The sequence below is a fragment of the Phoxinus phoxinus genome (assembly GCF_949152265.1).
Source record: "Phoxinus phoxinus genome assembly, chromosome: 4".
Lineage (NCBI taxonomy): Eukaryota > Metazoa > Chordata > Actinopteri > Cypriniformes > Leuciscidae > Phoxinus > Phoxinus phoxinus.
In genome coordinates this window covers 43,866,202-43,885,883 of record NC_136879.1, presented here as the reverse complement: position 1 = coordinate 43,885,883, position 19,682 = coordinate 43,866,202, and the positions used below count along the sequence as shown (strand labels likewise).

Genomic DNA, 19,682 nt, shown 5'->3' with positions numbered 1-19,682 from the left:
TATCCATACGGTCTCAGCACTCTCTATCCCTGCGGTCCCAGCACTCTCTATCCCGACGGACCCAGCGCTCTCTATCCCTACGGTCCCAGCTCTCTCTATCCCCACGGTCCCAGCGCTCTCTATCCCTACGGTCCCAGCACTCTCTATCCCTGCGGTCCCAGCACTCTCTATCCCTGCGTTCCCAGCACTCTCTATCCCTGCGTTCCCAGCGCTCTCTATCCCTGCGGTCCCAGCACTCTCTATCCCTGCGGTCCCAGCACTCTCTATCCCTGCGTTCCCAGCACTCTCTATCCCTGCGGTCTCAGCACTCTCTATCCCTGCGGTCCCAGCACTCTCTATCCCGACGGACCCAGCGCTCTCTATCCCTACGGTCCCAGCTCTCTCTATCCCCACGGTCCCAGCGCTCTCTATCCCTACGGTCCCAGCACTCTCTATCCCTGCGGTCCCAGCACTCTCTATCCCTGCGTTCCCAGCACTCTCTATCCCTGCGTTCCCAGCGCTCTCTATCCCTGCGGTCCCAGCACTCTCTATCCCTGCGGTCCCAGCACTCTCTATCCCTGCGTTCCCAGCGCTCTCTATCCCTGCGGTCCCAGCACTCTCTATCCCCACGGTCCCAGCACTCTCTATCCCTACGGTCCCAGCGCTCTCTATCCCCACGGTCCCAGCTCTCTCTATCCCTGCGGTCCCAGCTCTCTCTATCCCGACGGTCCCAGCTCTCTCTATCCCCACGGTCCCAGCGCTCTCTATCCCTACGGTCCCAGCACTCTCTATCCCTACGGTCCCAGCACTCTCTATCCCTACGGTCTCAGCGCTCTCTATCCCTACGGTCTCAGCGCTCTCTATCCCTGCGGTCTCAGCGCTCTCTATCCCTGCGTTCCCAGCGCTCTCTATCCCTGCGGTCCCAGCACTCTCTATCCCTACGGTCTCAGCGCTCTCTATCCCTGCGGTCCCAGCACTCTCTATCCCTGCGTTCCCAGCGCTCTCTATCCCTGCGGTCCCAGCACTCTCTATCCCGACGGACCCAGCGCTCTCTATCCCTACGGTCCCAGCTCTCTCTATCCCCACGGTCCCAGCGCTCTCTATCCCTACGGTCCCAGCGCTCTCTATCCCTACGGTCCCAGCTCTCTCTATCCCTGCGGTCCCAGCTCTCTCTATCCCCGGGGTCTCAACGCTCTCTATCCCTACGGTCTCAGCTCTCTCTATCCCTGCGGTCCCAGCACTCTCTATCCCTGCGTTCCCAGCGCTCTCTATCCCTGCGGTCCCAGCACTCTCTATCCCGACGGACCCAGCGCTCTCTATCCCTACGGTCCCAGCTCTCTCTATCCCCATGGTCCCAGCGCTCTCTATCCCTACGGTCCCAGCGCTCTCTATCCCTACGGTCCCAGCTCTCTCTATCCCTGTGGTCCCAGCTCTCTCTATCCCCGGGGTCTCAACGCTCTCTATCCCTACGGTCCCAGCGCTCTCTATCCCCACGGTCCCAGCTCTCTCTATCCCCACGGTCCCAGCTCTCTCTATCCCCGCGGGCCCAGCTCTCTCTATCCCCACGGTCCCAGCGCTCTCTATCCCGACGGTCCCAGCGCTCTCTATCCCGACGGTCCCAGCGCTCTCTATCCCTGCGGTCCCAGCGCTCTCTATCCCTACGGTCCCAGCTCTCTCTATCCCCACGGTCCCAGCGCTCTCTATCCCCACGGTCCCAGCGCTCTCTATCCCCACGGTCTCAGCGCTCTCTATCCCTACGGTCCCAGCTCTCTCTATCCCCGGGGTCTCAGCGCTCTCTATCCCCACGGTCTCAGCGCTCTCTATCCCCGCGGTCCCAGCACTCTCTATCCCGACGGACCCAGCGCTCTCTATCCCCACGGTCCCAGCGCTCTCTATCCCCACGGTCCCAGCGCTCTCTATCCCCACGGTCCCAGCTCTCTCTATCCCTGCGGGCCCAGCGCTCTCTATCCCCGGAGTCCCAGCGCTCTCTATCCCCACGGCCCCAGCGCTCTCTATCCCGACGGTCCCAGCGCTTTCTATCCCGACGGTCTCAGCGCTCTCTATCCCCGCGGTCCCAGCACTCTCTATCCCGACGGACCCAGCGCTCTCTATCCCCACGGTCCCAGCGCTCTCTATCCCCACGGTCCCAGCGCTCTCTATCCCCACGGTCCCAGCTCTCTCTATCCCTGCGGGCCCAGCGCTCTCTATCCCCACGGTCCCAGCGCTCTCTATCCCCACGGTCCCAGCTCTCTCTATCCCTGCGGGCCCAGCTCTCTCTATCCCCACGGGCCCAGCTCTCTCTATCCCCACGGTCCCAGCGCTCTCTATCCCGACGGTCCCAGCGCTCTCTATCCCTGCGGTCCCAGCGCTCTCTATCCCTACGGTCCCAGCGCTCTCTATCCCTGCGGTCCCAGCGCTCTCTATCTCCACGGTCCCAGCACTCTCTATCCCTGGGGTCCCAGCGCTCTCTATCCCTGGGGTCCCAGCGTTCTCTATCCCGACGGTCCCAGCGCTCTCTATCCCTGCGGTCCCAGCGCTCTCTATCCCCACGGTCCCAGCGCTCTCTATCCCTGCGGTCCCAGCGCTCTCTATCTCCACGGTCCCAGCACTCTCTATCCCTGGGGTCCCAGCGCTCTCTATCCCTGGGGTCCCAGCGTTCTCTATCCCCACGGACCCAACTCTCTCTATCCCCGGGGTCTCAGCGTTCTCTATCCTGACAGTTCATTAGCTGGTTCAGTTGTTTGATCAGGGTTGGAGCTGAACTTTGCTAGGAGGTAGGTCTTGAAGACAGCGTGCATCGCGGTTTCCGGCTCCTTTGATTCTCTGTGTTCCTTTTCTATTGGTTTGCTTATGATCTTTTGTTTAATAAACCCCCAGCAAACAGATTTACTTCTCATCTGCCATCCCTTCAGCTTTTGCCTCATTACACTCTCAATCACTCATTCTGTCCATCATGTGTCTGAGAGTCATTATCAGTGTGAACATGATCAGTGTCAACAGATCTGATACTGCTGACAATGAAGAGTTCCTCTCACACACACTGATATGTGTCAGTATAGATGTAGGTCAGTGTCTGTATTTATAAAGCGAGACAGATATTTTCATCTGTCTGTTTTACACACACATCCATAACTCATCTATATATAAATAAGCACATACTATAGTCTTATATTGTTTTATACAGTGTAAAAATTTCCACCCACTTTAGCTCACTTCTGGAGATAATTTTGTAAGTAAACAGTCACACACACTTAATCTGAATAGTTTATATAAAAAAGGGGGTCATTCCGATATGCAATGCCATAACCAATTCTAATAATTAAATTTAATTATTTATGGCCTTGCATATCAGAATGACCCTTTTTTATATAAAATTGGTAATAATTCACATTTTATCCTGGTTTTCACTCATAAATGCACTTTCCAGTAAAATAACTCAAATGTGTTGCAAACACTTTTTTGTTGTAACAAACAGAAGACAAGACAGTGCTCCAAAAACAGGCAGTAATTTGTTTTTAATTCTTGGTTACTACATTCATTGATTGATTGAACTCTAGTGTCGTACAACAGATCAACTCAGCGGTTCCAGTGTGGCGTCTGCATGCGTGCTTAAGGTCAGAGGTCGATCCGTCGAGCGGGAAACAGCCGGAAATAACTTCATAATTCAAAATCATTTACATCTGCATAACTAAATCTAAATCACTCACTCACTCACTCACTCACTCACTCACTCACTCACTCACTCACTCACTCACTCACTCACTCACTCACTCACTCACTCACTCACTCACTCACTCGGGATCGACCTCAGAATCACTCACAGGTAGGTGTGTGTGTGTGTGTGTCAGTTGTGCCCCTCCTCGTCGCTGTGCTCGGCGCGCTCGTCTTTGCTCTCTCTGAGCGAGCTCTCGTCGATGTTCTCCAGGGATTCGGCGTGTTGGATGCAGAGCTCGGACAGTGGGATGCTAGACAGCCGGTTCTGCTCCGGGAAAAGCCACGGCTTGAAGCCAGGACTGTGTTTCTGCTTCCACTCCGGATAACGAACACACGCTTTACTGATGCGCTTCATCGCCTGACACAAACACACACACACACACACACACACAAGATGAGGTTACAATATGATATGATTAAAAAATGAATAAGCAAACAATGAATAAATTGATTAAAATAAATTTATTGCAGAAAATATATATTAAAGTAAATTATAAAAATTTGTTTTAGATAAATAAAAAAGTAGATTAAAATAAATGCCCTCAATTTATCTCCATTTATTTTATTAGCCCTTTATTTAATCAGATAAAACTTTCTGAGATTAAAAATCTCTTTTACAGAAGTGACCTACAACAACATTATATAAAAAATAAATAAAAAAATAAATAAAAAAATAATAATAAAAAAATAAAATCACCATAACATTAAAACATATCAAAACAATTAACTTTAACAGCTCACAAAGCCAAAATCTAAAAAGATCTACAAATCCCATGAGAGCAAAGAATAAACTCCCAGAGGTTTGTGTTGGGTAAGAGAGCAAAGATATGGAGGCAATAGACCCAAAATGGATTTATAAATAAACAAGTATCAAAGTTTACATATGCGTATTGATAATGACGACCGACCAACTCTGTTGTACAGATCACAGTGATGAGTATTATATTTACATAGATGTATATTTACATCTAATGTGCACAATGATACAACGTATCAAAAGATAAAGCTTAAAAGTAGTTTTATATTATACAAAATATCCCCATAATCAATGACTGGCATAAAAGTGGCCGCAGCTAGTCTTATTTTAGCCTCAAATGAAAAACAGGATTTATTTCTTTAATAAAACCCAAACTTTTTTTTTTTATTTAGTCCTTAATTAATTAACATGGAATTTAAAAAATAAGGAATCATCAAATATAAAACGAGATATCTATATTCTGTCACTACCTCTATTATAGTAGCCTCTGAGGTTTTAGGTGATAGTTGATTAGCCACTTGTTTCTTTGATCGTGAAAATAACATTACTTTAGTTTTGCTCTCGTTCAAACTCAGGCTTACGTCACAAAGCCTTTGTTGCACAACATCATAAGCACACTGTAGAAAAGACACAGCTTGGTGTAATTTGGGTGCACTACAATAAATCACGGTGTCATCTGCATAAAAAATGGAATTGCCATTACTAATATTGAGATTAAAATATTTAAAATAAATGATAAAAAGTAAAGGCCCCAGAACAGACCCCTGAGGAACACCCCTCATAATATTTAAAGGTGCGGATGAATGACCTTCCACACTCACACACACACACAAATTCAATCACACAGACACATTTAGACACACTGCAGCTCTTTGTCTCACTGATCCAGTTAGTCTCAGAAATGTTTGAAAGTTCACTTCTTCAGTCTGTATTCAAAAGCACTTTGAATTGCCATAGTGTATGAAATGTGCTATATAAGTAAACTTGCCTTCTCTTTTTAAAATAATTTATATTACAGTGAAACTTCAACAGAAGTTGTATTTCCTGCATCCAACACTAAGAAAAAGAGGTTCTATATGGAATCTTAAAGAGACAGACGCTTCACATATAGAACCTTTAGTGGTTCCATCATGGGATCATTTTCTGCATTTAGTAATCGTTTTAATTCATTTTTAATATTAATTAATAAAGCAGCTTTTAAACACTATCACTAGAAAAAAAAGAGTTCTGTCAGAATCTTTAGTTGTTGATCGTGTGAATCATGAACTGCAGTGATGTAGAAATTATTGTGTGTTCATGCTGACGGCGTGTTTAATATTTTACATGTTCTTTTGTCACCGTGTGTCTCTATTCATCGATCAATCACTCATCTGTTCATTCACTAATGTTTCCTGAGAAACTGTTGACCTACTTTGAACACACACACACACACACACCACACAACACACTCGTGTCTATCATTATATGTGGTTTGAGGGTTAATTCTGTTAGAAATGAAGAACAAATGGAAGAGCTACAGAGCAAAATAGCAGGAGCAACGAGTGTAAGAATGAATGAGTGTGTGTGTGTGTGTGTGTGTGTGTGTGTGTGTGTGTGTGTGTGTGTGTGTGTGTGTGTGTGTGTGTGTGTGTGTGTGTGTGTGTGTGTGTGTGTGTGTGTAAACTTTACTCACTTTGGGTGCCAGGAACTGGGAAGACTTGTTAACAACCCACTTGGGGAGAGAACCTGAGAGAGAGAAAGAGAATAAACCGAACAGCTGTGGTCAATCTTAAACACCTGTGTGTGTGTTTGTGTGTGTGTGTGTGTGTGTGTGTGTGTGTGTGTGGCATGTGTACCTCTCGGGTCCACCTGTGCCAGGTATGTCAGTGTGCAGCTGGTAGGACCGGTGCGCTGGATCTGGTGTGTGTGTGTGTGTGTGTGTGTGTGTCTCTCGGGTCCACCTGTGCCAGGTATGTCAGTGTGCAGCTGGTAGGACCGGTGCGCTGGATCTGGTGTGTGTGTGTGTGTGTGTGTGTGTGTGTGTGGCGTGTGTACCTCTCGGGTCCACCTGTGCCAGGTATGTCAGTGTGCAGCTGGTAGGACTGGTGCGCTGGATCTGGTGTGTGTGTGTGTGTGTGTGTACCTCTCGGGTCCACCTGTGCCAGGTATGTCAGTGTGCAGCTGGTAGGACCGGTGCGCTGGATCTGGTGTGTGTGTGTGTGTGTGTGTGTGTGTGTGTGTGTGTGTGTGTGTGTGGCGTGTGTACCTCTCGGGTCCACCTGTGCCAGGTATGTCAGTGTGCAGCTGGTAGGACTGGTGCGCTGGATCTGGTGTGTGTGTGTGTGTGTGTGTGTGTGTGTGTGTGTGTGTGTGTGTGGCGTGTGTACCTCTCGGGTCCACCTGTGCCAGGTATGTCAGTGTGCAGCTGGTAGGACTGGTGCGCTGGATCTGGTGTGTGTGTGTGTGTGTGTGTACCTCTCGGGTCCACCTGTGCCAGGTATGTCAGTGTGCAGCTGGTAGGACCGGTGCGCTGGATCTGGTGTGTGTGTGTGTGTGTGTGTGTGTGTGTGTGTGTGTGTGTGGCGTGTGTACCTCTCGGGTCCACCTGTGCCAGGTATGTCAGTGTGCAGCTGGTAGGACTGGTGCGCTGGATCTGGTGTGTGTGTGTGTGTGTGTACCTCTCGGGTCCACCTGTGCCAGGTATGTCAGTGTGCAGCTGGTAGGACCGGTGCGCTGGATCTGGTGTGTGTGTGTGTGTGTGTGTGTGTGTGTGTGTGTGTGTGTGTGTGGCGTGTGTACCTCTCGGGTCCACCTGTGCCAGGTATGTCAGTGTGCAGCTGGTAGGACCGGTGCGCTGGATCAAGTATCCCGTCTGAATAGAAACGGCTCGAACCAGGTCCTTCTTAGGAGGATATTTCTGAAACACACACACACACACAATCAATCTACAGCCAATGAGATTCACTACACCATCACTATGGTTACAGGAACACTTGGAGCTCTGATTCTAAATCCCATAATGATCAAAATGGCACTCTGGCCTCTGTCTGTCTGTGTGTGTGTGTGTGTGTGTATGTGTGTGTGTTTGATTGATTGTGTTTTAGAGTGTGTGAGAGAATGAGAAGAACAGGAGATAAAAACAAGCCTCTCTCTCTCTCTCTCTCTGATGACAGAACAATGATCAGCAGCAGACCAGTGATCATGTGACTCCGACAACTTTGACCACACACACACACACACATCTGTACAGGATCACAGTGAGACACTGCAGACCATCATCACATCATTAGTAAAGATCAGAAGGTCGTTAGCAGAATCATTACTGTCCTGATCATCAACTAAACACACACACACACTCTCACACACGTCACTGCTGCACATTCAATTACCAACACAACAACACCGAGATTCATTAAGTTTCAACTCTAACATTCTCTTGAATCCCCTTAAACGAATATTCATTCAAACATTTAAATTAGCATGTTTACGTGTGCTGACAGTTAATGGTCACATGACACGCCGCTAACAAACACAACACCTCATGAATCATGTGTGTTTTCACTCACAGCGTGTTTGACGGAGTAGTTCATGATGATGTAATCGTTGCCCATCGGCAGCCACGAGCGCAGAGTGATGACATCACGGTTCTTCAGCGGCTTCGGACACTTCCCTGAGAAGAGTTAGCGCTTAGCATGAGCGACGACTCCGAGAAACATCAGTCACACACACGGTAATTAGCATATTGAAGTACTGCGTGTACAAAAGAGTCGAAATTGCAATTCTACGAAAAAAATGTGAATATAGTTATATAAGCTCATAATTTCAATTTAATTCTCAAAAAAGGAGAATTTTTTTTCTCCCAATTCTGCAAAAAAACTGAATATAAGAAACTCACAATTCCAAGTTTCTCACAATTTCTTTTTAGACAATTCTACGAAAAAAAGTCATAATAATGGTCTATAAACTCGCGAAAATAAAGTTATTGAAAAAAAAGCCGCAATTGCAATTCTAAAAAAAAAATCTGAATATATGCATATAACCTTGTCAATAACGTCGGAATTGTGAGAAACTCAGAACTGCGAGAAAAATCACACACACACTCAGTAATTAGCATACACACACAGGTCTTACAGGAGTAATAGCCCACGTCAGCGTTGACCGTCAGTTTGCCGATGTCAAAGGTCTCGACACACACACACACACACACACACACACACACACACACACACCTTACATGAGTAATAGCCCTTGTCGGCGTTGACCGTCAGTTTGCCGATGTCGAAGGTCTCGACACACACACACACACACACACCGAGATCTTACAGGAGTAATAGCCCACGTCGGCGTTGACCGTCAGTTTGCCGATGTCGAAGGTCTCCACACACACACACACACACACACACAGAGCGAGGTCTTACAGGAGTAATAGCCCACGTCGGCGTTGACCGTCAGTTTGCCGATGTCGAAGGTCTCCACACACACACACACACACACACACACACACACACACACAGCGAGGTCTTACAGGAGTAATAGCCCACGTCGGCGTTGACCGTCAGTTTGCCGATGTCGAAGGTCTCCACACACACACACACAAACAAACACACCGAGGTCTTACAGGAGTAATAGCCCACGTCGGCGTTGACGTCAGTTTGCCGATGTCGAAGGTCTCCACACACACACACACACACACACACACACACACACACACAGAGCGAGGTCTTACAGGAGTAATAGCCCACGTCGGCGTTGACGTCAGTTTGCCGATGTCGAAGGTCTCCACACACACACAAACACACACACACACAGCGAGGTCTTACAGGAGTAATAGCCCACGTCTGCGTTGACCGTCAGTTTGCCGATGTCGAAGGTCTCGACACACACACACACACACACACACAGCGAGATCTTACAGGAGTAATAGCCCACGTCGGCATTGACCGTCAGTTTGCCGATGTCGAAGGTCTCCACACACACACACACAAACACACACACCGAGGTCTTACAGGAGTAATAGCCCACATCGGCGTTGACGTCAGTTTGCCGATGTCGAAGGTCTCGACACACACACACACACACACACAAACAGCGAGGTCTTACAGGAGTAATAGCCCACGTCTGCGTTGACCGTCAGTTTGCCGATGTCGAAGGTCTCGACACACACACACACACACACACAGCGAGGTCTTACAGGAGTAATAGCCCACGTCTGCGTTGACCGTCAGTTTGCCGATGTCGAAGGTCTCCATGCACACACACACACACACACACACACACACACACAGCGAGGTCTTACAGGAGTAATAGCCCACGTCGGCGTTGACCGTCAGTTTGCCGATGTCGAAGGTCTCCATGCACACACACACACACACACACACACACACACAGCGAGGTCTTACAGGAGTAATAGCCCACGTCGGCGTTGACCGTCAGTTTGCCGATGTCGAAGGTCTCCATGCACACACACACACACACACAGCGAGGTCTTACAGGAGTAATAGCCCACGTCGGCGTTGACCGTCAGTTTGCCGATGTCGAAGGTCTCCATGCACACACACACACACACACACACACACAGAGCGAGGTCTTACAGGAGTAATAGCCCACGTCTGCGTTGACCGTCAGTTTGCCGATGTCAAAGGTCTCGACACACACACACACACACACAGAGGTCTTACAGGAGTAATAGCCCACGTCGGCGTTGACCGTCAGTTTGCCGATGTCGAAGGTCGACACACACACACACACACACACACACACACACACACACACACACACACACAGGTCTTACAGGAGTAATAGCCCACGTCGGCGTTGACCGTCAGTTTGCCGATGTCAAAGGTCTCGATGACGTTCGCGTCCCACTTCCGCCGATACTCGATGTCATGGAGAACGTCGTACATGGTCTCGGCGGGGATGTCCTTACACTGCATCCGACACTGAGGAGACAGCGGGAGAACCATTACCCAGAATGCATCTCTTTAACCCTCTAGGAGTCTGGTCATTTTAGACAGGAATATATACAGTATATGTATATATGTATATGCAGAACATAATAAAAGGGAGTAATTATGTCAGCAAATTTGTGCAATTTGCACTTCAAACAAACTTTGCTAAAAAGATAAATCTCAGATAAGATATTTGATGAGGTGCTTTATTAATATTCACTTATTGCAAAAACAGAAGATTTATTTCTAGTCTTTTTATTATTTTATATTTAAATTAATGGTGCCTACTTTTTTAATTATACTGCGCTTATTGACTTCAGTGAGTCTTGACCGTCAGAATCACAAGTGTGTCGCTAAAGTTAAGATGTAATTACACATTAACTAAAGCTAAAAGTATTTCCCCAGTCTTTCTCTTCCTGGAAACAGACCAAGATATTAGTGACGATAATGCGCAAACATGTTGTCCCTGATCCCACATCACATTCATGGAATAAAAGCCATTTGCTACAAGTGTCTGTGACCCTAAAACAGAAACGTGTGTGTGTGTGTGTGTGTGTGTGTGTGTGTGTGTGTGTGTGTGTGTGTGTGTGTGTTTGTGTGTGTGTGTGTGTGATGACCTACATCAGGTGAAATGAGGCTGTAGTCATTCTGAATTTGATTTGTGAAATATTAAACCAGGCCATTAAATCTCATCTCAACTGCACCGGTGTTTTCTAGAGCAACGACACTAATGTTCAGTTTCCTCCTCAAACCCACAGCTGATGAAGAGGATACACTGATATATCACAGAACAATCGAGTTGAAGCACTAAAATTACTGAACAGGAATTAAATATAATAACACTACTGACTTCGTCATAAAACGCATACATGCTAAACATTATACATTAGTTATCTTAGTATTCATTTCTGCTCTGGTTTTGGTCAATTTGCATAAAAAATTAAAGCATTTCACTGGTACAATGTTTATATTATATATATATATATATATATATATATATATCAACCTTATTTCCTGCAAAATAAACTTGATTCCATATAAATCTTTAAAATGGTCAGTCTGTGTTGAAACAGGAAAGAAACGCTTGAGTGGGATTTTCCTGAAGCTCTACTGGAGATGAACATCATGAGTGGGAGGACAGATCGTGTGTGTGTGTGTGTGTGTGTGTGTCGGGGGAAGCCCAACAGCTTTGAGGAGAATCTGACATCTACAGCCACCCACACAGAGCTGTGCTGCGTGTCATACGTACATGTGTGTGTCCGTGTGTGTCTGTGTGTGTCTGTGTGTGTCTGTGTGTGTGTCCTAGTTTCTAACGAATTATTTGATGCCTGCAGTCATGGGTGTTTCTTTACTGACATCTATTGTTTCTTCATCAACTACACACACACACACACACACACACACACAACACGACGCAGCACAGCTCTGTGTGGGTGGCTGTAGATGTCAGGTTCTCCTCAAAGTTGATGGGCTTCCCCGTTCCCCCGAAACACAAACACACACACACAGATCTGTGTGTTTGTTTCACCTGCTGATGATGAGAAAGGCCTGTAAACAACAAGTGGAATGGGTTTTCCTGCCGTGACTCAGTTGGCAGCTTCACCAGTTTCCAGGGTATTGAGTCACATCTCACTAAAGCTCCTGAAGATAAAGAAATATTCAAACTGCTGCTACATTTAATGCAAATAAAACACTTTATCGGCCGTTCAGAGACACACAGAGCTGATGTTTGAAGAACTGATCACTGACACTGTGACCACTGCAATATCACTAACACACACACACACACACACACACACAATCCAAATTTTCCAACCCCCTGAATAGAGTCCATCACAACAGCACAGATCTGCAGAACAGGTGTTGTCTCTAATCAAGGGCTTCATTAGTGTCACCAGGTGTGCTCGAGCTAGAACACATGAAATATCTGAACTGGCGAGGTTTGTTGAGTGTCACGTTTGACTGCATGTAAGAAATACGTATGGCTAAGTCAAAAGAAAGAGAAGATATAATCGCCCTTCACAAACAAAGAACAGGATACAAAAAGATAGTGAAGACTCTCAATGTTCCTAGAGACACCGCAAGCTTTTTCTGTTCTTAAACCGGTCACCGAAACTTATGTCTCAGAATAATTTTGCTATCAGAAGATATCATATCTGATCACTCGCGCTACAGCAGCGCTTGCCTGCAGTCGTGATGCAGTGACGGACAGCTGTCTTTCCTCAGTCCACCGCTGTTTAGATTTCATGCGATTTCTCATTGTGGTGTGATATAACTCATTCATTAATTTGATTAAAAGTACTTACATTTTGTAATATTTTCATCTAAGTAATTCTAAACTTTGCGAGGCAGACGACGACATTATGTGATCAAATACAATCAACTTGTTAACACGCTCCACAGCGCCACCCAGTGCATTTATTTCACTGCATTAACGGCCAGCAAAGCAACGTAGTAAAATTCGAATAGTTTATTTTTCTAATAATAATTACAGATCGAAAATTTTTATATATTCGTCCACGTCCCTACACAAAAGCACAAGAAAAGTGCTCAAAATCATATAAATAAGCCACAGACGTTTGGGATTCTGTTCTGTGGAGCGATGAAATGAACGTTTCGGCTCTCTGGATCAGCGGTGTGTCTGGAGGAAGAAGAATGAAGCATGAAGAGCTCTGTCTACAGTTCAGCATGTGGATCTGTGATGCTCTGCGGCTGCTTTATATCCTCTGGATCATCGGTGTGTCTGGAGGAAGAAGAATGAAGCATGAAGAGCTCCGTCTACAGTTTAGCATGTGGATCTGTGATGCTCTACAGCTGCTTTATATCCTCCGGCTCTGGGAACCTGCAGTGTGTGGAAGACGAGATGATTCTCTGAAGTATCCTAGGAGAAAACCTCATGCCATCATTGAGGAACCTGACGCTTGGACCTTCCAACAGGACAACGATCCCAAGCATTCCCCAAATTCCAGCAAGGCTTGGTTGCAGAAGAAGTCCTGGAAGACACAGGGGCATCACAGTCTCCTGACCTGAACCTCATAGAAGACCTCTGGTGGGATGTGAAGAAGATTGCAGCAGCAAACCCAAGAGTATTCCTGAACTGGACACTGCTCATGAGGGACGGGATCAGACTCCTCAGAAGCTGCTGTCTGGATATACATCTCGCTTTCAGCAAAAAGCTGTTCTACTCAGTGCTAAAGATGCTCGCCATGAAGGGGTTGAATAATTTTGAAACTGCAGAAGTCATTAAATGTTGCATTTTCAGTTGAATTTGTGGAAACCACTTAAAACATTTGTTGTGTTGAGCTTTTTCAACTACTTTTCAACTACTTTCGGTGTATGAATGGGTGAATGTGAGGCAATATGTAAAGCGCTTTGGTAGCCATTGGGTCTGTGAAAGCGCAATATAAATGCAGTCCATTTACCATTTTACTTTTGTTTGATTTGTTCATTACAAATAGCTGGAAGTCTAAATTTAGCCAATAAACCTGATTTGCAATGGGGGTTGAATCATTTTGATAATTTACAAATGAGGACTTATACTGTTGAGCTCCACATACAAGAGAAGAAATAAAAACACTGGTGTCATCCTGCAAACGCCTGCATGGGTACTCACTCACTCACTCACTCACTCACTCACTCACTCACTCACTCACTCACTCACTCACTCACTCACTCACTCACTCACTCACTCACTCACTCACTCACTCACTCACTCACTCGCTCACTCGCTCACTCACTCACTCACTCACTCACTCGCTCACTCACTCACTCGCTCACTCACTCACGACACAAATCTTCATTTACTATCCCTTTCAATTATTCTAAAACATTTTAAAGTGTGTTTTGTGGGTCTTCAGGTGCATCACATCTCCACACCTGAGAACACGTGAGTGGATGAAGAGCAAACACACACACAGATCACGAGAGATGACCGTGTTCTAGGACTCACTGAGGCCCTGTTCAGTTTTTACATCATTAGTTTTCTGTGTCAATAAATACTCAGTAATAGCAGAAGCTTCAGAAACATGAGCTCTCTTATGTTACATTTCTTGTAAACCGTCAGTCGAACACTCACAGCGGGAAGAACTTGAGATAAACGTGGCGATGATGTTAATAGTAGCACAGATCATCTACTGTTTGTCAACATTGAGCTTAAAAAAAATAGATGTGACCAATCAATTTCATGGTTAAAACATTCCATAACTAATGCTACTAATAATATGATGATGTTAATGATATTATAAAGGTCACTACACAATATGCATGTGTGAGAGATAGCATTAGTCTCTCTCTCTCTCTCTCTCTCTCTCTCTGGCGATGGAGTATTTCTCACACTTCAGCACTTTGTGTTGTTGTGCTTTGCTGCCGTTTCCCCCACAGGAACACGCGTCAGCAGACTCTCACACGCACGTGTCTATGTTTGTGTAAAAACTGTGAAATTAATGCAAATTTTATGGTTACATTTACTCATTTAGCAGATTCTTATACCAACATCAACTCACAAATGAAAGGGTCGATTTTCACTGCAAATGAAAAGTGATTAAGGATATATTATCATAAACTCCAAACGGACACTATATCAGTAATGGGAATGCCTGGCTCCGCCCTCCTACGTACTTCTGCTCAATATTAATTTTGCTTCAGAACTACATCTGGGATTGTGGTGTATTCTTGGGTTTTCTCCGGTCAATTGTTTACCTATAGCTAGTGCTGTGCTGCAGGACCGCATTATGTTATTTATTTTGTATGTGTAATGTTTATCTCTGGATATGGGCTTAATGTGTGTCATTGTTCTCTACAGGTTGAGTGGTTGTGGTGTCACAGATGAAGGTTGTGCTGCTCTGGCTTCAGCTCTGAGATCAAACCCCTCACACCTGAGAAAACTGAATCTGTCACATACTAATCTAGGAGACTCAGGAGTGAAGCTGCTCTCTGCTGGACTGGACAATCAGTGACTGAATCCTCACTGTAAACTGGAGAATCATATTATAAGAGAATAAAGAGTTTCAGTTTCGGCACTAATACTGGAACTGAAGATCATTCTGCTTCTTTCCACTGTTATCAAGTCATCTTCATTTATATAGCGCTTTTAACAATGTAGATTGTTTCAAAGCTGCTTTACAGAGATAACCGTATAATTTAAGGTAACAGATTGTTTTGGCTTTATAGCGGTTCTTGAATAATGTTACTTTCCAGCTAAAGTTAGTTTTGATTGATTCACTTCCGTCGAAAGGATAATTTGTTATTATATTAGGGGCCGCTAAGACGACACCGTTCTCTCTACACAGACTTTACACTGAACCGGTGAGAAACACCGACGGCGGCGGCGCTCACGTGCGCATCAAGAATGAATTCTATATTTATGTGCGTTTGAATATATGTGTGCATGTTTGTAATTCTCTACAAACCAAGCCTTAAACTACTTGTCCTGCCTATAAATTTGATACAGATTCAGTTATAGACTGAAGATATAGAGTAAAACTGCAGCACGAGTTACACACTGAAGAGGAGTCGTGTTAAAGATGAGCACCAGTTCTGATGATGAGTGACTAACAACACACACACACACACGGTAGCTATTTTATAGTGAACAGGCTGTGTGTTTCTATTTTAAATAATAAGTTCTTTCTGCAGAGAACAACAGCTTGCAGCTTGTATACATACATGCAGCCTGAACAAACAGACACACACACACACAAACACACACACACTTATTTGTCGTTGATGATTATATGAAGAACCTTCAACATCCACGGAGCCACTAAAGGTTGTTTCTAACGTTCTTCTCACTAAAATGGCCGTTTTACGAGCGGTTCTTCAGGGAACCCAAACCGGTTCTTCATCATTAATCACTCGGCTGCTTTCCTACAACATCGACCCGAACCCGTTCAATATCCCCGTCTCCGAGAAACGGGAACAGCGAATCCTGTCAGATGAACTTCTGCTTCACTTCTGCTCTCCTTTGTTTCACGCAGTCCTTCCTACTTTATACTGGAACAAAAGGACTGTGTGTGTGTGTGTGTGTGTGTGTGTGTGTGTGTGTGTGTGTGTGTGTGTGTGTGTGTGTGTTGTCTCGAATGACTTCAGTCTCGTGAGAATCCAGCAGGTTGTGAACTTTCTGAACTTGAGATGCATTAGACTGAGTTTCCTTGAACAAACACAAATAAAAGAACAGGGACCGGCTGTAAAACACACAGTTGTGTTTCAGAGAAAACACACACATCCTGCTGTCTTTCCATTACAGTTCAAACACACCCGTGTGTGTGTGTGTGTGTGTGGTGTCAACACCTGCTGAATAAACCTGCCCAGCAGACACACACACCCGGATGTTCCCGTTAAACACACACGGACTCCATGACGAACTCAAGGATTAAACCCTATGAATACACACACGTCTGACGCCAGTACATGATCTGATAAACTTGTTTTATCGAGTGTCTTCCAGTATTATTGTGCAAACGTCCTTCAGCTCGTGTCTTTCTTCTGTGAAATCTTTTATTGAACGCAAGAATAACTTGGATATTGTTAGTAATTTTCCGGCTGGACTGAAGGAACTTGATAACCACAGAGAGAAATCATGAATATGATCATCAGGCTTTTGAGGAAGATTAATTTATTCATATTTCAGTCGTCATTGCATTAGCTATATGAAACTACAGCTTTAATCATAAAACAATATCTCATGGCAAATATTTATATTTATATGCATTTTATCGATACAGATCTCATTAATTTACAGCATCTTTAAAACTAAATTGCATATTTTTGCTCAGTTTGAGTCTCTGGATGACATTGAGCCGCTCTCTCCTCCATATTCTCACTATATCAGAGACTATATGAGCCAATAGGCAAACTTTTGTGTGTTATCTGCACTCACACACGCACGCACGCACGCACACACACACACACACACACACACACACACACCAGATCGTGTCTTATTGAGGTCAGTAAAGTGAGTTTGAGTGTTTTAGAAAACCGGATACAGTTTGAGTCTCAACCAGGCCTGGCGTGAAGAAGAGCATCATCATCATCTGTCACACACACACACACACACACACACACACACACACCTTGATCTTGTGCAGGCTCTTCTCCTCCTCCAGTATCTGGATCCACACACAGATGCTGGACTTGTTGTATGTCAGACTCCAGCCCTCATCGCACTCACACTCGCGTTGGAAGCGACTGAACGCGCGATCATCCGGGATCAGAACCTCTTCCCCGGACACCATCATCTTCATCATCTTCCTCTTCCTCCTGATGATGATGATGATGAAGAAGATGAAGAACTGCGGCTCCCGGAGAGCAAACTAACTAAACACCGCAAAGTTGAGTTTAATTCGGGTTATTCCCTGACGCGCGTCAGACGCACGGGCGTTTCTCTCTGTGTGAACCGAGTCTCTGCGGTTTCGGATCCCGATTCACATCAGATGTTCAAACATATGCTCATATATATACGCTCGTACGTGTCTGTCGCGCGCGTCTAAATATCCAGATATACTCTATAAAAAATAACTCATAAATGAGTGTCGAAAATAATAAACGCGAACGTGTTTCCCGGGGAAATGCACAAGCAGCTGTTTCATCCCGCTGTGCGTGTGTGTGTGTGCGCAGCGTATGTGTGTTATTGATGAGGAAAGGCGTGTGCCCGCTAACACACACACACATGACTGACAGCTTAGCTCCGCCCACTCGCATGCACGCGCACAGCGCTGACGTGTTACTCCCCTCAGCTTCCCATCATAACCTCTAGTTTACTATTTCTTTATATATGTATTTTTTATTTTATTTTTTACTAATTGTACCACGATGACTGTAGTTGTAACTATAAAAAAAAAAAAAAACTGAAAGAAAGAAAAAACCCTGGGAAAAAACTCTCTATAGAAAAACATATATGTTGCGATTTTATATGCAGAAATGTAAGTGTTTTTTGTGGTATTTTTACACGAGATGAAACATTACTTGATTACAATTTCATCTTCTTTCATCTTCTTAACCCAAAAGCAATTTGCACGACATAGCCTACAAACTGCTTATCTTAATTAATGTTTACATTTCTTTTCATAAGTAATTCCCTCTTTCTTTTTTCCATTCTTGTTTATTTCTGTTTTTGTTTTGCTGGTGAAGTGTTTTCTTTTACTATTCTTTATATTTGTGTTATTCTTAATAGCTTACTTATTGTTGTGTTCTACTTTTGTTGTTTCACAATATAAACAATGTTCAAATAAAGCATATTATTTAAAACTCTGTTTTGCGTGTAAAGATGATATCTCTCATCATGCAAAATAACATTCTCAGTGTTATTGAGGAAACGCATGAACTTCACTGGATACATATTATGGATCATATTGTGAGAAATAATACCATAATGCAAGAAAAGAGACTTTTCCTGACTATTATTTCATAAGTCAGGCTTTATCAGGCGTTAAAATATAAATATAAATGATATTTTTTTAATTGAGAGTGAACTGAAATTAGATATTCAGTGCCAGAAGCATCACACAATATTAAAATAAAATGTTTTGTGTGTGAATTTGAGGCAAACTGATCTCATACATGCACTGAAAATCAAAAACCATCATTTAAAGTGTTTAAATATGTCAGTTTTATCAATTACAGACCGGCGTGAGACACACACCACAGGAAACTTGTGGTTTGGAGATGTTGGGTTGAGTTTTTTGTCCATCAAACCACGAACTCTCGTTTATTCCACACGCACTGTGAGTTATTATTATTATCATATCTCACATTATAAACTCATCTGGCGTCTGATAAACGCGTCAGTTTGAGGACTTTAGACTCTCATGTAATTTAAATGATCTCACCTTTTAACAGTCATTCATTCTAGATAAACATGTAATTGCAAAACATCAAACTATGTAATTCTGTCAGTTCATGTATTATAGATGTTCGTATAATATCTTAGTATATCTAAACGAAAGAAATGTGGGCGGGGCTTGATTGTGTCTGTGGGGATTTGATTGGATGATCGAATGGTTGTGGTCTGCTATTGGCTGATCTCATGTGAGTGACAGGTTGCTCCGCCCTCGTCATCAGAGAAGAGATTAAGTTATTCCGATTACCAGGAGCATCAATTTAACACAATAATAAATCATAAAGAATAAACACCGCAATATTCCATAACAAAACAAGAATTGTCCATTTTGATTTTGCTGTAGTTTATTACAGTAATGTGTTCAGTAATTGTGTGTCTGTGTGTGTCAACATACAACATGAGGAACATTTCAGGATGATCAATACCGGATCATTAAACATTTATAATTTCATAATATTGAACAAAA

At 44.5% G+C, this 19,682-nt stretch overlaps 1 protein-coding gene across 1 annotated transcript; it reads right to left on the bottom strand.

Moving 5' to 3' along the window:
• Positions 1-3,475: 3,475 nt before the first annotated feature.
• stard10 (StAR related lipid transfer domain containing 10) lies at positions 3,476-18,122 on the bottom strand. The gene is made up of 6 exons (XM_079611157.1): positions 17,451-18,122; positions 10,221-10,368; positions 7,996-8,099; positions 7,229-7,346; positions 6,123-6,175; positions 3,476-4,051 (listed from the first exon to the last, which is right to left on the bottom strand). Exons 1-6 carry the CDS (start codon positions 17,622-17,624, stop codon positions 3,824-3,826), a joined length of 825 nt encoding a protein of 274 aa, XP_079467283.1. The 5' UTR covers positions 17,625-18,122; the 3' UTR covers positions 3,476-3,823.
• Positions 18,123-19,682: the final 1,560 nt, after the last annotated feature.

Bases quoted from the DNA above. Each gene is read 5' to 3' on its own strand.
- stard10 (XM_079611157.1), bottom strand. From the start codon at position 17,624: ATGATGAAGATGATGGTGTCCGGGGAAGAGGTTCTGATCCCGGATGAT. The intron at 8,100-10,220 runs GTAAGACCTGTG...AACTCTTCTCAG, and splicing joins CGACGTGGGCTATTACTCCT to GGAAGTGTCCGAAGCCGCTG. The intron at 6,176-7,228 runs GTACACACGCCA...TCTCTCTCTCAG, and splicing joins GGCACAGGTGGACCCGAGAG to GTTCTCTCCCCAAGTGGGTT.